Source organism: Xyrauchen texanus, chromosome 15 (genome assembly GCF_025860055.1).
Source record: "Xyrauchen texanus isolate HMW12.3.18 chromosome 15, RBS_HiC_50CHRs, whole genome shotgun sequence".
Classification (NCBI taxonomy): domain Eukaryota; kingdom Metazoa; phylum Chordata; class Actinopteri; order Cypriniformes; family Catostomidae; genus Xyrauchen; species Xyrauchen texanus.
The window spans coordinates 23,879,687-23,894,548 of NC_068290.1; the positions used below are offsets into that span (position 1 = coordinate 23,879,687).

The window sequence follows — 14,862 nt, forward strand, 5'->3', positions numbered from 1 at the left end:
AAGTAGGTCTTAGTCTGTCTTAAGAGTCGGGTTAGACACAACATGGTCAAGTGAGCAGACACACACAGTCTAAAACGGTTGAACACATCGTCATGTGAGGAGCTTAATGCCTGTTTGGCTAGCGCTGAGGCTAACGGTAGGGTTTGGGGATGTGCCACATACTTAGGCGGGTTTATCACAGGAGGGGGCTTCTGTGGCAGAAGGGGTTTTTTAGGCTGTTAGTATATGCTTATAGAGTTGGGATTGTTAAGGACACTAAACACAGCCGAGCATCCCCAAAGTCTTCCTGTTGTTCCCTGCATAATTATCAGTTTATTATTTACTGTTTACTGACCATATAATTGAAAGAACAAAATGCGCCATGAATAAAATAGTTTATAACAAAAAGATGGTTTCAATTTCTATCAAATAATTTTACGCAAAACATTAAATGAATTACTCATTGTTCTGTTAGATAGAGGAGCTAGCTGAGAGACAAACAGGGAATCAGTACCGTCACTAGACGCGTTACTTTGCCTCGGAACAGTACAGCCAGTTAGATTGTTAATTTGTTGTATCTGTTCTTGTTTTTGTTTTTTTTTTAAAGAAAATATATGACTGTTTAAAGATATATTAACTTTTTTTTTTTTGTACCCTCAAATAATATTATCCATATTGTTATCAACTAATAAATGAGAAAATAGGAAAGTTATATATGAAATGCTTGTTTTTAAAAGCAACAGGAATTGCCGGTCACAACCCATTTTACTTCCGTTATGTGGCATTTTTCCAAATGAGACAGGATATTCAATGAGAAATGCAGTGTGGAATTTAATTATATTTCTATCAGGAATTGATTGAATAATTAAAAGTAGGCATTTCATACCAGAATAAAGACAACCCTATAGTCAGACCTATAGCTGTTTGGTTTTTGGTTAATATTATCTAATAAGTGATGTCAAAGGAAAAGGAAAGGTGTTTCAGATGAGGAGAGTTATACAATTTTATTAAAGATTACAAAGAAAAACTTTTTTTCCTTTGGAATAAAATGCACTAATTAATTACTTTAAGACGCGGAATGTGAATTGTCAATTTTGATCTTATGTTGACTTGTAAAGCAGGTCTCTGCAATTCCATGTATGTGTAAGCATACTTGGCAATAAAGCTGATTCTTATTCTGCAAACCCTTTTTCTAGTGTTATTGTCCAGAGTTGCGTGTTTTTTTTTTTTTTTTTTTTTTTTACACAGTTCTTTACTGAAGTCCTGCTTCAAACAGGCTCTAACAGGGCTGCATCTGCAGCATGACTGTCAAACCCTGGAGACTAACGTGAGAGAGAGAGAGAGAGAGAGAGAGAGAGAGAGAGAGAGAGAGAGAGAGAGAGAGAGAGAGAACATGCAGGGTTGAGGGATAATGGTGAATATGAGGATGACTTTGAGATAGGTCATATGTGTGTCACATGAAATATTTGTGAGTGAAGAAGAGGCGGTGGCAGTGAAAGATATGGAGCGAGTGGATAAAAGAGAGTGATCTCTATTGATCAAGAGCCTTTGCATTCTTTTTCAGAATTTTATCTTTTTTATTTTATTTAAATCTCTTTACCTTCTCCATTGGCTCTTGATGAACATTAGTAGCATGTACATTGTACTTAGTGATAGTCCACCCTAAAATTAAAACTCTTTCATTATTTACTAACCCTCATGTTATTTCACACTCATATCAAAACAATTACAATGAATGGTGACTAAAGATAACATTCTGTCTAACATTTCCTTTTGTGTTCCACAAAAAAAAAAGTATGATGAGTACATTATAGAATAACGTACGGTTTAAGTTTGGGTGCAATAGTATCTGGAAACCTGGCCTCTATCTGTGTGTTTGCCTCTGTGATGGAGAGATGGACCATTGCCTAATAAAGCATTGGAACCATGAGTGTTCATTCTTTTTCTTTTGTTCTCCCTCGTTTCAAAACCTTTGTAACAAAATCTAGGCAGCAACCTTATGCTTGCATTTTAAGATACTTTCTAAACATCTAAAGCAGCATTAAATGTATCTATTGGAGAGAAGACAACAGTGCATTGGAGCCCAGCCACTTTTTCAGTCATCTTGGTTCCTGAAGTATTGTTCACATTAATGTTTTTCCATAAGGAAAATTCTCTGCATTAGTGTTCTAAGCCTTGAAACAAACCAACCAGTTCATAGGTGAACTGCCAGCTGAGCTACCCCTGCCTGTTAGCTTATGGAGAAAATGAATGTGATTTATACTTAAGGAACCTGACTTGCATTCTATTAGTATCATGATTTAAATCACCTGTGCGTTTCTTGTGAAGATCGCAACGTGTTGCGTGAAGTTGCTGCCTGTGTAAAGTTTTCCAAATTAGGCACTTTTGAGGTTCCATTTGGGTTTGGATGCAAGATGCAGGCAGCAGAGACAGCAAGGCAGCACTTTAGGTTTTGCAACAGTCCTTGTCTTTGTTTTTTTGCATTCTCTTATAAAATATTTTCAGATAAACCTACTTTTGGTTGCCTCCACCTTAAACACCTTTTCCTCTCCTCACAGTTGTTAGTGTGCTTCAGAGTTTCTTCACTATCGAGCCCATCAGGACCCCTGACTCTCACCTTAACCAGCCCTAGAGCTTGTCGAGCCTATGAGCTCATCTGCTTACCCCATCTTCTCCTCACTGTCCCAACCATCACACCCCCCTTTCTTTCCCAGCATGTTTTCATGTTTCTCTGTGGATAGCCCAGCATTGTTGATCAATTATCGGGTCCATTTAGCAATTATATTTCTGCATACAGTAAGACTGGTGCTAGAGAGCATAGCTCACTTGGTATGCACGCCTTGTTGAGGCTGCTCTGTATTCCTCCGTTGTGGTTGTGAAATTGTTCATGATTTAATTATTCTCTTTTATAAAGGGATCAAAGGTGCTGCTGGCAGGGTCGACCCCTATTTTCATTCATGTTCACGCTTGGGCGTATACACCACACATTTTTTTTTTGTTTGTTTGTTTTACTTTGAGTATGTTCTATTATTAAATCCATGAAGCGCCTGCTATAATGGTATAATGATTCCAGTTTGCCTCTATTGTGCTGAAGGATTTAATCAGACACTACATATTATATAGGTCTTGTAGGGTAATCTACAACTTTACAAACATTAAGTATTTACACACTGAAAGGCATAGTTCACATAACAATTATAATTCTGTCATCATTTACTTACCCTCATATCGTTCTAGACTTGGAACACAAAAAACATTTATAGTTACTTACCCAAAGCTGTTGTTTTACTTCAGAAGACTTGGGGGGCCATTCATTTCAGACCAAACATATTCTTGCTCTAGTCTCATCCTCAGACGGTACACCCACTGACCACCCACAGCCCATTCTCTAAATGTCTGATGCTTATAGCACATAAAACAGAAATGCTTTCTTGATTAATTCTGATTGGTTGTATTCAGTGGAAAATGTGATTGGTCATGTTACATGTTTGTTCGATGGCTTTTCCCGTGTAAATGGTCGATTCTTGGCCAATTGAATCTGATGTAGACCCCAGACCTATGCTGCAGTTATCACGTTGCACTAAAAAACTAGACGCAGCGCATTGAGTAGAACAGAACTCAATGATCTCGAGACAAATTTATAAGTTCTTTACACAGTGTTTTAAAAAAATGCAGCGCCCCTGCGTAAGACAGCAAGACAACAGTTAAAGGCATCCATCTAGCGCATGCTTGCATAGAAAACGAATTATAAACTGTGCAAATGAGTACAAAAATGCATTTGATGTGAACGGCCCCTTAGAATGTATAGCTCAAGTCTTATGGACCACATTTATAATGTCTTTGCGTCCTATATTAAGCTTGCATGTTTAAGTCCCCATTCAGTGTAGTTGCATGGAAAAGAGCAGCCAGCAATTCTTCAAATTTTTTCATTTTGTGTTCCAAGGAAGAAATATAATCAAATGGGTTTGTAAAGAGGTAAGGGTGGGTAAATAATGACAGAATTCTCATTTTTTTAATGAACTATTTGAACTATTCCTTTTAAGGTCCTGTTGAGTGCACAACACTTTTCATACCTCATTGGTACTTGTTAATGCATAGATCTCCAAAGTATGTATTATTCTTCAGTACATCAACAATTATTCTGCATGGCAGATCTCTGCTTGGGGGAGGAAAGCACATTATCAGTGTGTGAATATGACCATGATTACCACAGTTTACTGATCTCCCCCACCCTTTCTCTATTACCCAGGGCATTTGTCATTTTTCAGAGTGCCTGACAGAGCCAGCCACCTTAACTTCTCTCTGTTGATTGCTTTCTGTCTCATGCCCCCCCTCCCCTTTTTTTTTCCTCTCGCTCATCACCTTTTCACTCATAGTAACCCTTTGGTAAACAAAAATATGTAAATGTATGAGACCATTTGTTGGCTTTAAGTAATTTGTGCTGTTATTTATGTGTGTACTTATGTGTGTTAATTGAGATAAGTTATGCAGCTCTGGGGTGTTGAGCACCAGCACCAAATTGATCAGAAGGCTTTGTATGAATTGCGTTTGACTGACTCCTAATCGATTCAACCCCGTCATGGAGATTGATCACCAATACTCTGTCACACCTATTGATCAGGTGGCTGGTTGTGTCATCAGTCTAGTCGCTGTGTGGAGGAGGAGAGGCACCAGTAAACTTATTTCCTTTACATCTTGATTGCTTTTTCATATCTGCCACCAGTTAAAAAAAGATGCTTGCTGCACTGGAACATGCTTCTAACCACAGCAAAACGTAATTATTGGTGTGCAAAAATGATTGCAGTTTGAATATTAGGCTATAACTGCAGTACAATACTGTCTGGGTCTGACTCCGGCAAAGTTCAGCTCCGGTACTTGCATATCCATAATGCTGTAATTATGCATAACTTAGTGCTGCTAATCTTTTCTTCAGGAGGACTAAACGTATAAGGGTTGAATACTGCATGCAGACTGTGGTTTACAGTGGCTTAATTTAAATAAACTTGTTGTATATTGTGTAATTACTCAATTATTTTACAGTTGTTTATACTTGGTCTTGAAGTTTGAGGTTAAATTTAATATTTTAAATTGACAACAATTATATGACTGAATTTTGTATTTTTTTTATGCTTAATTGTTTCTATATTTATATCAGATAGATGGAAAGATATATATAGATGGATAAAGTTGAAGTCAAAAGTTTACATACACTTAGGTTGAAGTCATTAAAGTAAAATTTTAACCACTCTACAGATTTCATATTAGCAAACTATAATTTTAGCAAACTATAATAAAGTCGTTTAGGATATCTACTTTTTGCATGACATGAGTAATTTTTCCAACAATTTTTTACAGACAGATAGTTTCACATTGAATTGACTATATCACAATTCCAGTGGGTCAGATTTTTACATTCACTAAGTTAAATGTGCCTTTAAGCAACTTGGAAAATTCCAGAAAATGATGAAAATCCTTTACGCAATTCGTTTTTGATAGGCTAATTGGAGTCAATTTGAGGTGTACCTATGGATGTATTTTAAGGCCTGCCTTCAAACTCTGTGTCTCTTTGCTTGAAAATCAAACGAAATCAGCCAAGTCCTCAGAAATTAATTTGCGGACCTCCACAAGTCTGGTTCATCCTTTGGAGCAATTTCCAAATGCCTGAAGGTACTACATTCATCTGTACAAACAACAGTACACAAGAATAAACACCATGGGACAACAGCCATCATAATGCTCAGGAGATTAATTCTGTCTACTAGAGATAAACATAGTTTTGTGCGAAAAGTGCAAATCAATCCCTGAACAACAGCAACAGCCCTTGTGAAGATGCTGGAGGAAACGGGTAGACAAGTATCTATATCCACAGTAAAACAATTCCTATATCGACATAACCGAAAGTATGCTCCGCAAGGATGAAACCTCTGCTCCAAAACCACTATTAAAAAGCCAAACTACAGTTTGTAAGTGCACATGGGACAAAGATCTTACTTTTTGGAGAAATTTCCTCTGGTCTGATGAAACAAAAATGTAACTTTTTGGCCATAATGTCCATTGTTATGTTTGGAGGAAGAAGGCTGAGGATTGCAAGCCGAAGAACACTATCCCATCCATGAAGCATGGGAGTGGCATGTTGTGGGGGTGCTTTTCTGCTGCAGGGTCCGGTGCACTTCGCAAAATAGATGGCCTCATGAGGAAGGAAAATTATATATTGATATATTGAAGCAACATCTCAAGACAAATGGTTCTTCCAAATGGACAATAACCCCAAGCATAACTTCTAAACAAAGTTGTGGCAAAATAGCTTAAGGACAACAAAGTCAAGGTATTGGAGTGGCCATCACAAAACCCTGACCTCAATCTGATAGACAACTTGTGGGCTGAACTGAAAAATCATGTGCGAGCAAGGAGGCCTACAAACCTAATTCAGCTACACCAGTTCTGTCTAAAGGAATGGGCCAAAATTTCAGCAACTTTTTGGAGAAGCTTGTGGAAAGCTAACCAAAATGTCTGACCCAAGTTAAACAATTTAAAGGCAATGCTACCTAATACTAACAAATTGTATGTAAACTTCTGACTCACTGGGAATGTGATGAAAGAAATACAAGCTGAAATAAATCTTCTCTCTACTATTATTCTGACATTTCACATTTATATCAGGTTAAATTGTTTAAATTGATTAAATGTTAGGAATTGTGAAAAACTGAGTTTAAATGTATTTGGCTAAGGTGTATGTAAACTTCTGACTAGATAGATAGATAGAAAAAGCTTCCCTATCTTTCTTAAATATTATGAAGTATTTTATCATGAAAATAATTAGATTCTTAGATGCATATTGAATCATGCACAAAACATGTGTTTTTTTCCTTAACACCCCTATCAAATAGCCACCTCTAATACAATTAAACATGAAAGCTGATTCTCTGAATGGTTTCTAAACACATGAACCTGTAAAAAAAAACAAGACAAAGGGTAAAATAAACTTAATTTATTGTGGTACAGTGTTCATTTATTCAAATCTGACACCTAAGCCCTAACTAGATGAGAAGATGATCCCCTCAAATGGGCCTGATTGATGAAAATTACATTCTCTTGACAGCTAATTAGCAACATATGGATATCTCATCACTGGCCAAGCTTGCAATATTTGTTAATATGACATTTGCTGTCAGATCTTGGATGGAATATGACATGATGGTTTTGATGAGGAGATGATCTTTATATAGCAGGGGGTTATTATTTAATAACTGTTGATGTTTCCATTTTAAACTGAGGTGTACGGACATTTTATATGCTTATGGAAAGAGGACATCAGCCATTCCACAGAGGCCCTACAGTATTTTCGGGCCTCTTACCAGTTTACATTACAGATGTTCAGGTAAATGTTTTTAATGGTGCTCGCACTAATTTCTTGTTCAATTTGCTGTGGCTGATATGGTAGTCACTTTGTACTTATACTAACACCTGAATGCAGCATTATGCAAAAGAAATAGTTTATCTCAGATTACCGATAGAAAATTAGTATTCTGCATGTGTCAGCCCAGCTCAATGTAAAATTAATCAGCTTTTATTGGACAACTGGTATGACTGATCTTATGTGAGTGGACTTGATTTTAAACATATTTGTCAAAAGTACTGTTAATTTCTTTGGGGTAAAGCTTCTTTAATGAGGAAAAAATTACAAAGTGCACCTTAAACTAGGCCATAGACAATGGGTTAGATACCTAGTTTACAGTTCCTGTTGAACTTTTTGTCTCTTTCTCCCTCTGCACACCATCTGTTTCTATCCTTCTCTCGCTTGCTCTCTCTCACTAGTCTAGAGTCATTCATTAGCCTTTTTCCGTCTTTTCTCAGTCCACCCACTTAACCTCATCCTCTCTTTTTTCCTGTATGTCCTCTTTCTCTCTCTCAGTCTTCCTCTCCCTCGTTCACTGTCGCTTCTTCACAAAAGACTCACGGTGACAGACCAGGACTGGCCGGCTTGCTCTCACATCCTGTCTTTTCTTCTTCTCCTCCGTGGCCTCATCCCTTGCTCGCTTTCATTCTGTGGCACACACGCACGTTTTCAGTGAAGAAAGACCAATTAAAATCCATCTTGTCTTCTTGCTGTCTCCTACCAAATTCTCTCTAGGGCCACTAATTAAAACAGAACCCCTCCCTTTCTCTCTGCCTTTCGTTATACCTCCTTCCCCATGTCTCTGTCTCCTACTGTCTGCCTCTCTCCCCTGCTTTGTAACCCTTTTCTTTTCCATACTCACCTCTTTCTGTCTCTCTTCATCTGCACTGCTCTAGACGTTTTACCTTGCTGTTTCTCATTGGTTTTTCTACAGTCTGTAGTTCCACTGCACTTTAAGTACCAATTAACTCTTTATATACATTTCTTTCTTTCTTTCTGTCCTTTTTTCTTTCTATTGATGGTGACCTTGTATGCACTTCCTTTTAAAGGCAACATTGTGTAAACAAATGTGAGCTTGAATTTATTTACAAAACCACTAAGGGCCATTCTATGCTAATTCTTACCCTATTAGTGCAACTTGACTTTTGACTCTTTTTGTGTGTGTGTGTGTGTGTGTGTGTGTGTGTGTGTGTGTGTGTGTGTGTGTGTGTGTGTGTGTGTGTGTGTGTGTGTGTGTGTGTGTGTGTGTGTGTGTGTGTGTGTGTGTGTGTGGAAGAGAATGAATCTCACTAATTAGCATGAAGCTGTTACTGAGAGCTATGGTCCGTATCTTGTGGCATGTGTGTGAATCTTTTGACCTTACTGATCCATAGGGGTTCACTTTTTCTTGCAGTTGATTATTTCATACCATAAAACTAGCTTAACCCTTTAAGCTTTGAAGTTTTTTTTAAAGATTTTATGTTTCAGTGGCATGCCCAAAATTAAAGGGTTTTATCTCTGAAATTCAACAATGACTAAATGTATGCTCTCTCCAATGCATGCAGTCAAGAGTAATATTATCTCATTCAGTTCCATTGAGTGTCATCTGAGCCATCATTGAGTCTGTGTCATACTCTTGGCGCCATCTCTTGGTGGCCATATGTAATTAGAGTGAACGATCCTCTCTGCCCATGTTTGGATGACTACCACCTCTGGTTGCAACAATCTGAATCCTAATACGATTGGTTTAGCGTTCCATAACGTGGACAACGTACTACTTAATTTATGATGAAGTCATCTGAGCCAGGAAAACTAATACGTTTTTAGCCAGATTGCACAATATGTGCTGTATGCACATGCTTTGTGTGGGTTATCTAATGATTTATGGATCCGATTGAATTGTATGTGGGATTTAACGTGAATCCCCTCTAAGTAAAGTTATGATATTTCATGTTCTGTTTATTTTTTGTGAAGTTATAAGTGAAAATGCAGCTTATAAGCAGCATCTGTTGAAACGTAACATGTATGTCAAAGACATGTACTTGGCTATAACTCGCAATAATTGTCTGAGTAAAAAAAAAAAAAATAGGTTGGTTGCATTATGCTCTTTGGGAGCTTTCCAACGGCATATGACACAGTTTGATGTCTCTTTTTTAATTTTTTATGTGATACTATCTGGGCATTTTGTTGATCCATTTGTCTTAGATATAAGGTCTGGGTCTTTAAAAACCTGAGTATGTAATAATGTTTGGCAAGACACCCATGCATTTAAGGTTCATTTAGCTTGCCTAACATTTAATCCTTATTTACAATTCCAAGTTTTTGCCGCTTCTATCCATATCGTAAAATGGTAAGGATTTTACTGTCATGTTAAAGCATTTGTTTTTAGCTGTGAGTGTGTGACTGATCGCTAACTCTTAATAATATTCCACAGAGCAGCCAAGCAAGCACAGATGAAAGTGTGATTCAGTGCAGATCTTGCTGACACATCTGAAATCTGTTCTGTTGACTTGGAAAAATGCCATTTTTAATGATTGTGGCAATGAATTTCTCTCATGATAGAAATACACCCTCTAACTCTCTCTCTCTCGCTCTCTTGCTCTCAGGTTAACGGGAGATAATTACTCTGTTCAGGTCAATCTGAGTGATTATCTAGATATACTGTGTCCCCACTATCCTGCCGGCCACCCGTCAGCTGTCCCCATCGAGACGCTGGCACTCTACCTGGTGGCCGAGGACCAGTTCAGAGGCTGTGTGGAGACTAAAGAGGCCATTAAGAGATGGGAGTGTAACCAGCCCTACGCTCCCTTTGGCCCTGTCAGATTCTCTGAAAAGATCCTGCGCTTCACACCATTTTCTCTGGGCTTTGAATTCCTGCCTGGACATCATTACTTCTATAGCTGTAAGTGAGCAGGAGCTGGGGTGTGCTTTTGTGTTTGTGCATATGTATCATCATGTATTGTTTTTATTTATTTTTTATTTATATGAATATTTATGAGATACTTCTTATCTTGCATATGGTTCCACTGTCCTCTGCTCTGCTCCTCTATCAATGACTTCAACCAGGTATAGTTCACCCAAAAATTTTAATTCTATCATCATTTACTCACCTTCATGCCATCCCAGATGTGTGTGACTTTCTTTCTTCAGCAGAACACAAAAGAAGATTTGTAGAAGAATATCACAGCTCTTTAGGTCTATTTAGTGCAAGTGAATGGTGTCCAGAACTTTGTAGGTTCAAAAACCATATAAAGGCAGCATAAAAGTAATCCATAAGTCTACAGTGGCTAAACCTATATTTACAGAAGCGATATGATAGGTGTGGGTGAGAAACAGATAAATATTATAGATATAGTCCTTTTTTTACTATACATTTTCCCTGCCAATAGGTGGCAATATGCAGAAAGAATGTGAGTCACCAAAAACAAAAGAAGAATATGTAAAGTGAATGAGAAAGTGGAGATTTATATTAAAAATGACTCAAATAATTATCTTTTTCACCCACGCCTATCATATCGCTTCAGAAGACATGGATTTAACAACTGGATTAGCTTTGTTTTTTGGAACTTCAAAGTTTTGGTCACCATTCACTTGCATTGTATGGACCTACAGAGCTGAAATATTCTTCTAAAAATAAGTTTCTGTGATTTGCAGAAGAAAGAAAATCAAACACATCTAGGATGGCATAAGGGTGAGTAAATTATGAAATAACTTATTTTTGAGTGAACTATATGAACTATAAATATTATAATATTTTATAATACAAATTACGTATGATAAATGTATAGAATAATAGTAATAGCTATTTGTGATCAATCTCATGATTTTCAGTTTAAAAAAGGGAAATAAAATTGTGGATGACTCAGCAGAAGCTGAAAATAAATTATGTGCTAATTGATTAGTCTTCTTTTACACTCAACATCAAATTGTATGTTGTTTGAAGGTGACCTTAGTAATATTATATAATTATTAATGCTAAATAATGGGGCCTGGGTAGCTCAGTGAGTATTGACGCTGACTACCACCCCTGGAGTTGCGAGTTTGAATCCAGAGTGTGTTGAGTGACTCTTAGGAGACTCAAGCGAGGTCTCCTAAGCAATCAAATTGACCCGGTTGTTAGGGAGGGTAGTCACATGGGGTAACCTCCTCATGGCCACTATAATGTGGTTCTTTCTCTCAGTGGGATGTGTGGAAAACTGTGAGAATAGCGTGAAGCCTCCATGTGCGCTGTGTCTCCGCGGTAACATGCTCAACAAGCCAATGATAAAATTTGTGGATTGACTGTCTCGGATGCGGAAGCAACTGAGATTCATCCTCCGCTACCCGGATTGAGTCACTATGCCAACACGAGAACTTAGAGCGCTTTGGGAATTGGGCATTCCAAATTGGAGAGAAAAATTATATCCAGTACAATATGAGTTAAAAAGAAACAAGGTACTTGAGCCCTATTGATGTTACATAAGACAAAAAAGTTAGGAAAACACTGATCTACTTGAAGCTTTAAAAGGAAGGAAAGATGGTCTGTGGCCATAAAATTTATTTTTTTGCAGCTTTGGTTTCAGGCCAAAGCTCTTCAGTACCCTCCTGTTATTTTCTCTGTCAGTCTCTCACCCTCCCTTTATCACTTTATGTATCATAAGAGGGTTTAGTAAAGCACACAATCTAAAAGAGAGTAGTTATAAAACCCTGAATGTAGTGGGTGAAGGGCATGAGGGCACAAAGAGGAGAAAGGGACAAGAATCAATTTAGGAACACGAAGTAAGCGAAGACATTGAGTTTTGGGTATTGAGGTCTGTAGACGGGAGAGAGAGAGAGATGGCAGTCAAAAGGGAGAAATATGAAGAGGAGGAAAGAGTCTGCTTGAAAAGGAAGAGTGGCACAACAAAGGGCAGAGAGAGGCTGGGAAAAAGAGGAAGAGACAGAAAGGGGGGAAAGTATCTTTACATAAATTACGGTGGTGGTGACAAGGACAATAGAGCATTGTTCATGCATACGAGTGTATGCACATAGCCATTGTCAAACTTCACATACCCACCCCTATCCTCATAGTGTGCTTGTGTGTGTGATTGTCTGTTGTTCACTTCAAAGATAGCATAACAATGCGTCTGTCTTTCTAATTGTTTAAGATTGATCGTGGATCTAAAACAAGAGATCAGTGTGTCCAATCTAAATTTGTGTGGTGTCTCTTTGTGTCTGTGTGTATTTGTGTGTGTGTTTACTTCACTGTACTTTGGGGACAAATGTGTCCCTAGAAGTTGGCTAAATATGACAAACCCCTCCCTTTTAATAAAAAAAATGCTAAAAGTTTTCTATTCAGGGTGAGGTTAGGATTTTGGTTAGTCTAAATTAGGAGATCTTTTTTCTCAGGTTTATTTTGGAAAGTCAATTTCTGTATACAGTGTCCACTTTAAGTCTTGGCTATTAAATATTTTTGCCTTGGAATTCAGTTTTGACAAATACATTTAACTGAATACACATTGAAATATAAATGTGTAAAACGTGTAAAAAGTCAAACAATTATTAAGGCGCATAACAATTCATGAAACAAAAAAAAAAGGTCACAGTAGAAACATAAAATCTTTGTTTTGACGAAAAAATATTGTCATTTACGACATTTAAAATACATGTGAAATCCTGCCCTGGTAAAAATGTAACATTTAAATGTTTTTGGTACAATTCTGCCTTCACAATTTAGCTCACTCTTGTCTTAATGTATGCCAGTGTGGTTAAATTATATTCTCTTGTTTATCCAAGAGCTGTAACAAAAATATATCAACCTTTGCTAGAGAAAGCATATTTGTGTGTATATATATATATATATATATATATATATATATATATATATATATTCAATTGGACTTGTTACTACAAATCTTATGGTTACTGAGATATAGCTCTTGTGAAAACTTCCCTGTGTGACAACAAGCCCCAGTCTCCCCTATAATTGTAATTATAATTAGCTTTTTTATTAAAAAAAAAATCTAAATTAGAACTCTTAAAGGTATAGTTAACCCAGAAATGAAAATTCAGTCATTATTTACTCACCCTTGTGTTGTAATAACCCCATATGACTTTCTTTCTTATTCTCAACACAAAGGGAGAAATTGTGAGAATACATTTTTTTTCTCACTGATGTCATACAATGGCATTTTATGGTGACTACCTCTTCCAGAATCAAAAGGACACAAAAGTATAATTCAGAAGTCTAATCAATTATTCCATGAGACTCAAGTATACGGGAAGGTTTGGTGAGAAACAAACTGAAATCTAATTGATTATTTAGTAAAAATGTTAACTGACCGTTATTCTCCTGTGCCGTTACTCTTATGAGTCTGCAACTCTTTGCATGAGAGCAACAGTAGTTGCGCAGCATGCGCAAGATGGGGCATTCAACCAAAAACATTTTTGTTTCACTTCAACAGAGCTATATTAACAACAGAAAACACAACATAGCTGGAAACAAACCAGAGAACAGAACTTACAAATATGTCTGAAGAGTTTGTAGTGAAAGAATAGATACATTTCAATGTCCAGCCTTATTTGTTTTAACTAGAGTCCTCCATCAAACAGAGATATCGAGCTGAAGGTAGCTACAGTCACACGTGTCCTAATCAGACACAAAATGATGCAATAAAAGTGATATTTTCTACACTGCCTGGCCACAAATAAAGTCACCATTTGGATTTAAATAAGATACTTAAGAGCTTATGATTGGATCATTATTGCAGAGATTCATACATTTCAGATGGCAACAATTTTTTAACCCAAACTGATGCATTGGGTAGCTTCTCATTTCTTAAACAACCATGTCGGAAGACGTATCCCGTGGTTGTGGAAAATGCTTGAAGTCACACAGCAAAAAACTACAGTAGAACTCGCGCTTGTGTTTGTTAAAAGTAAGAGCATTTCCACATGCACAATGTGATGAGAACTTGCAGGACTGGGACTAAACAGCTGTGTCGCCACAAGAAATCCACTTGTTAGTGAGGCTAATTAGAAAAAACTATTTAAATTTCATAGGGATCATAAAGATTGGACTGTGGAGCAATGAAAAAGGTCATGTGGTCTGATGAGTCTAGATTAACCCTATTCCAAAGCGATGTTGTGTCAGGGTAAGAAGGGAAGCACATGAAGCGATGCACCTGTCATGAATAGTGCCCACTGTACAAGCCTCTGGAGGCAGTTTTATGGTTTGCTTCAATTGGTCAGGTCTAGGCTCAGCGACATTAAGCAGCAATAAAATGAAGTCAGCTAACTACCTGAATGTATTCAAGAAGCAAGAGGAATCATTTTCACACATGAATTGGCCATGAATATGCAACTTTTTTTGACCAGGTACGTTAATAAGCAGCTGCGATGAGCAAAGGGATATTCTGTTGATCGATTGTTTCTATATTTGGCATTGCGCTCTGTAACCCCATCCGCTATGCAGGGCCGTAGCAAGGTATTCTGGGCCCCTTACTGTATATTGTTCAGGGCCCCTTTCCTAATAAAAAAAGCAGATTAGA

General features: G+C 37.3%; 1 protein-coding gene across 1 annotated transcript in view; it reads left to right on the forward strand.

Moving 5' to 3' along the window:
• Positions 1 to 14,862, forward strand: part of si:dkey-246i14.3 (ephrin A4) — a 76,015-nt gene that overhangs the window by 37,317 nt on the left and 23,836 nt on the right. Inside the window, exon 2 of the mRNA XM_052144516.1 lies at positions 9,961 to 10,256. Within this exon, the coding sequence (XP_052000476.1) occupies positions 9,961 to 10,256 (296 nt within the window). The remainder of the gene's footprint in view (positions 1 to 9,960; positions 10,257 to 14,862) is intronic.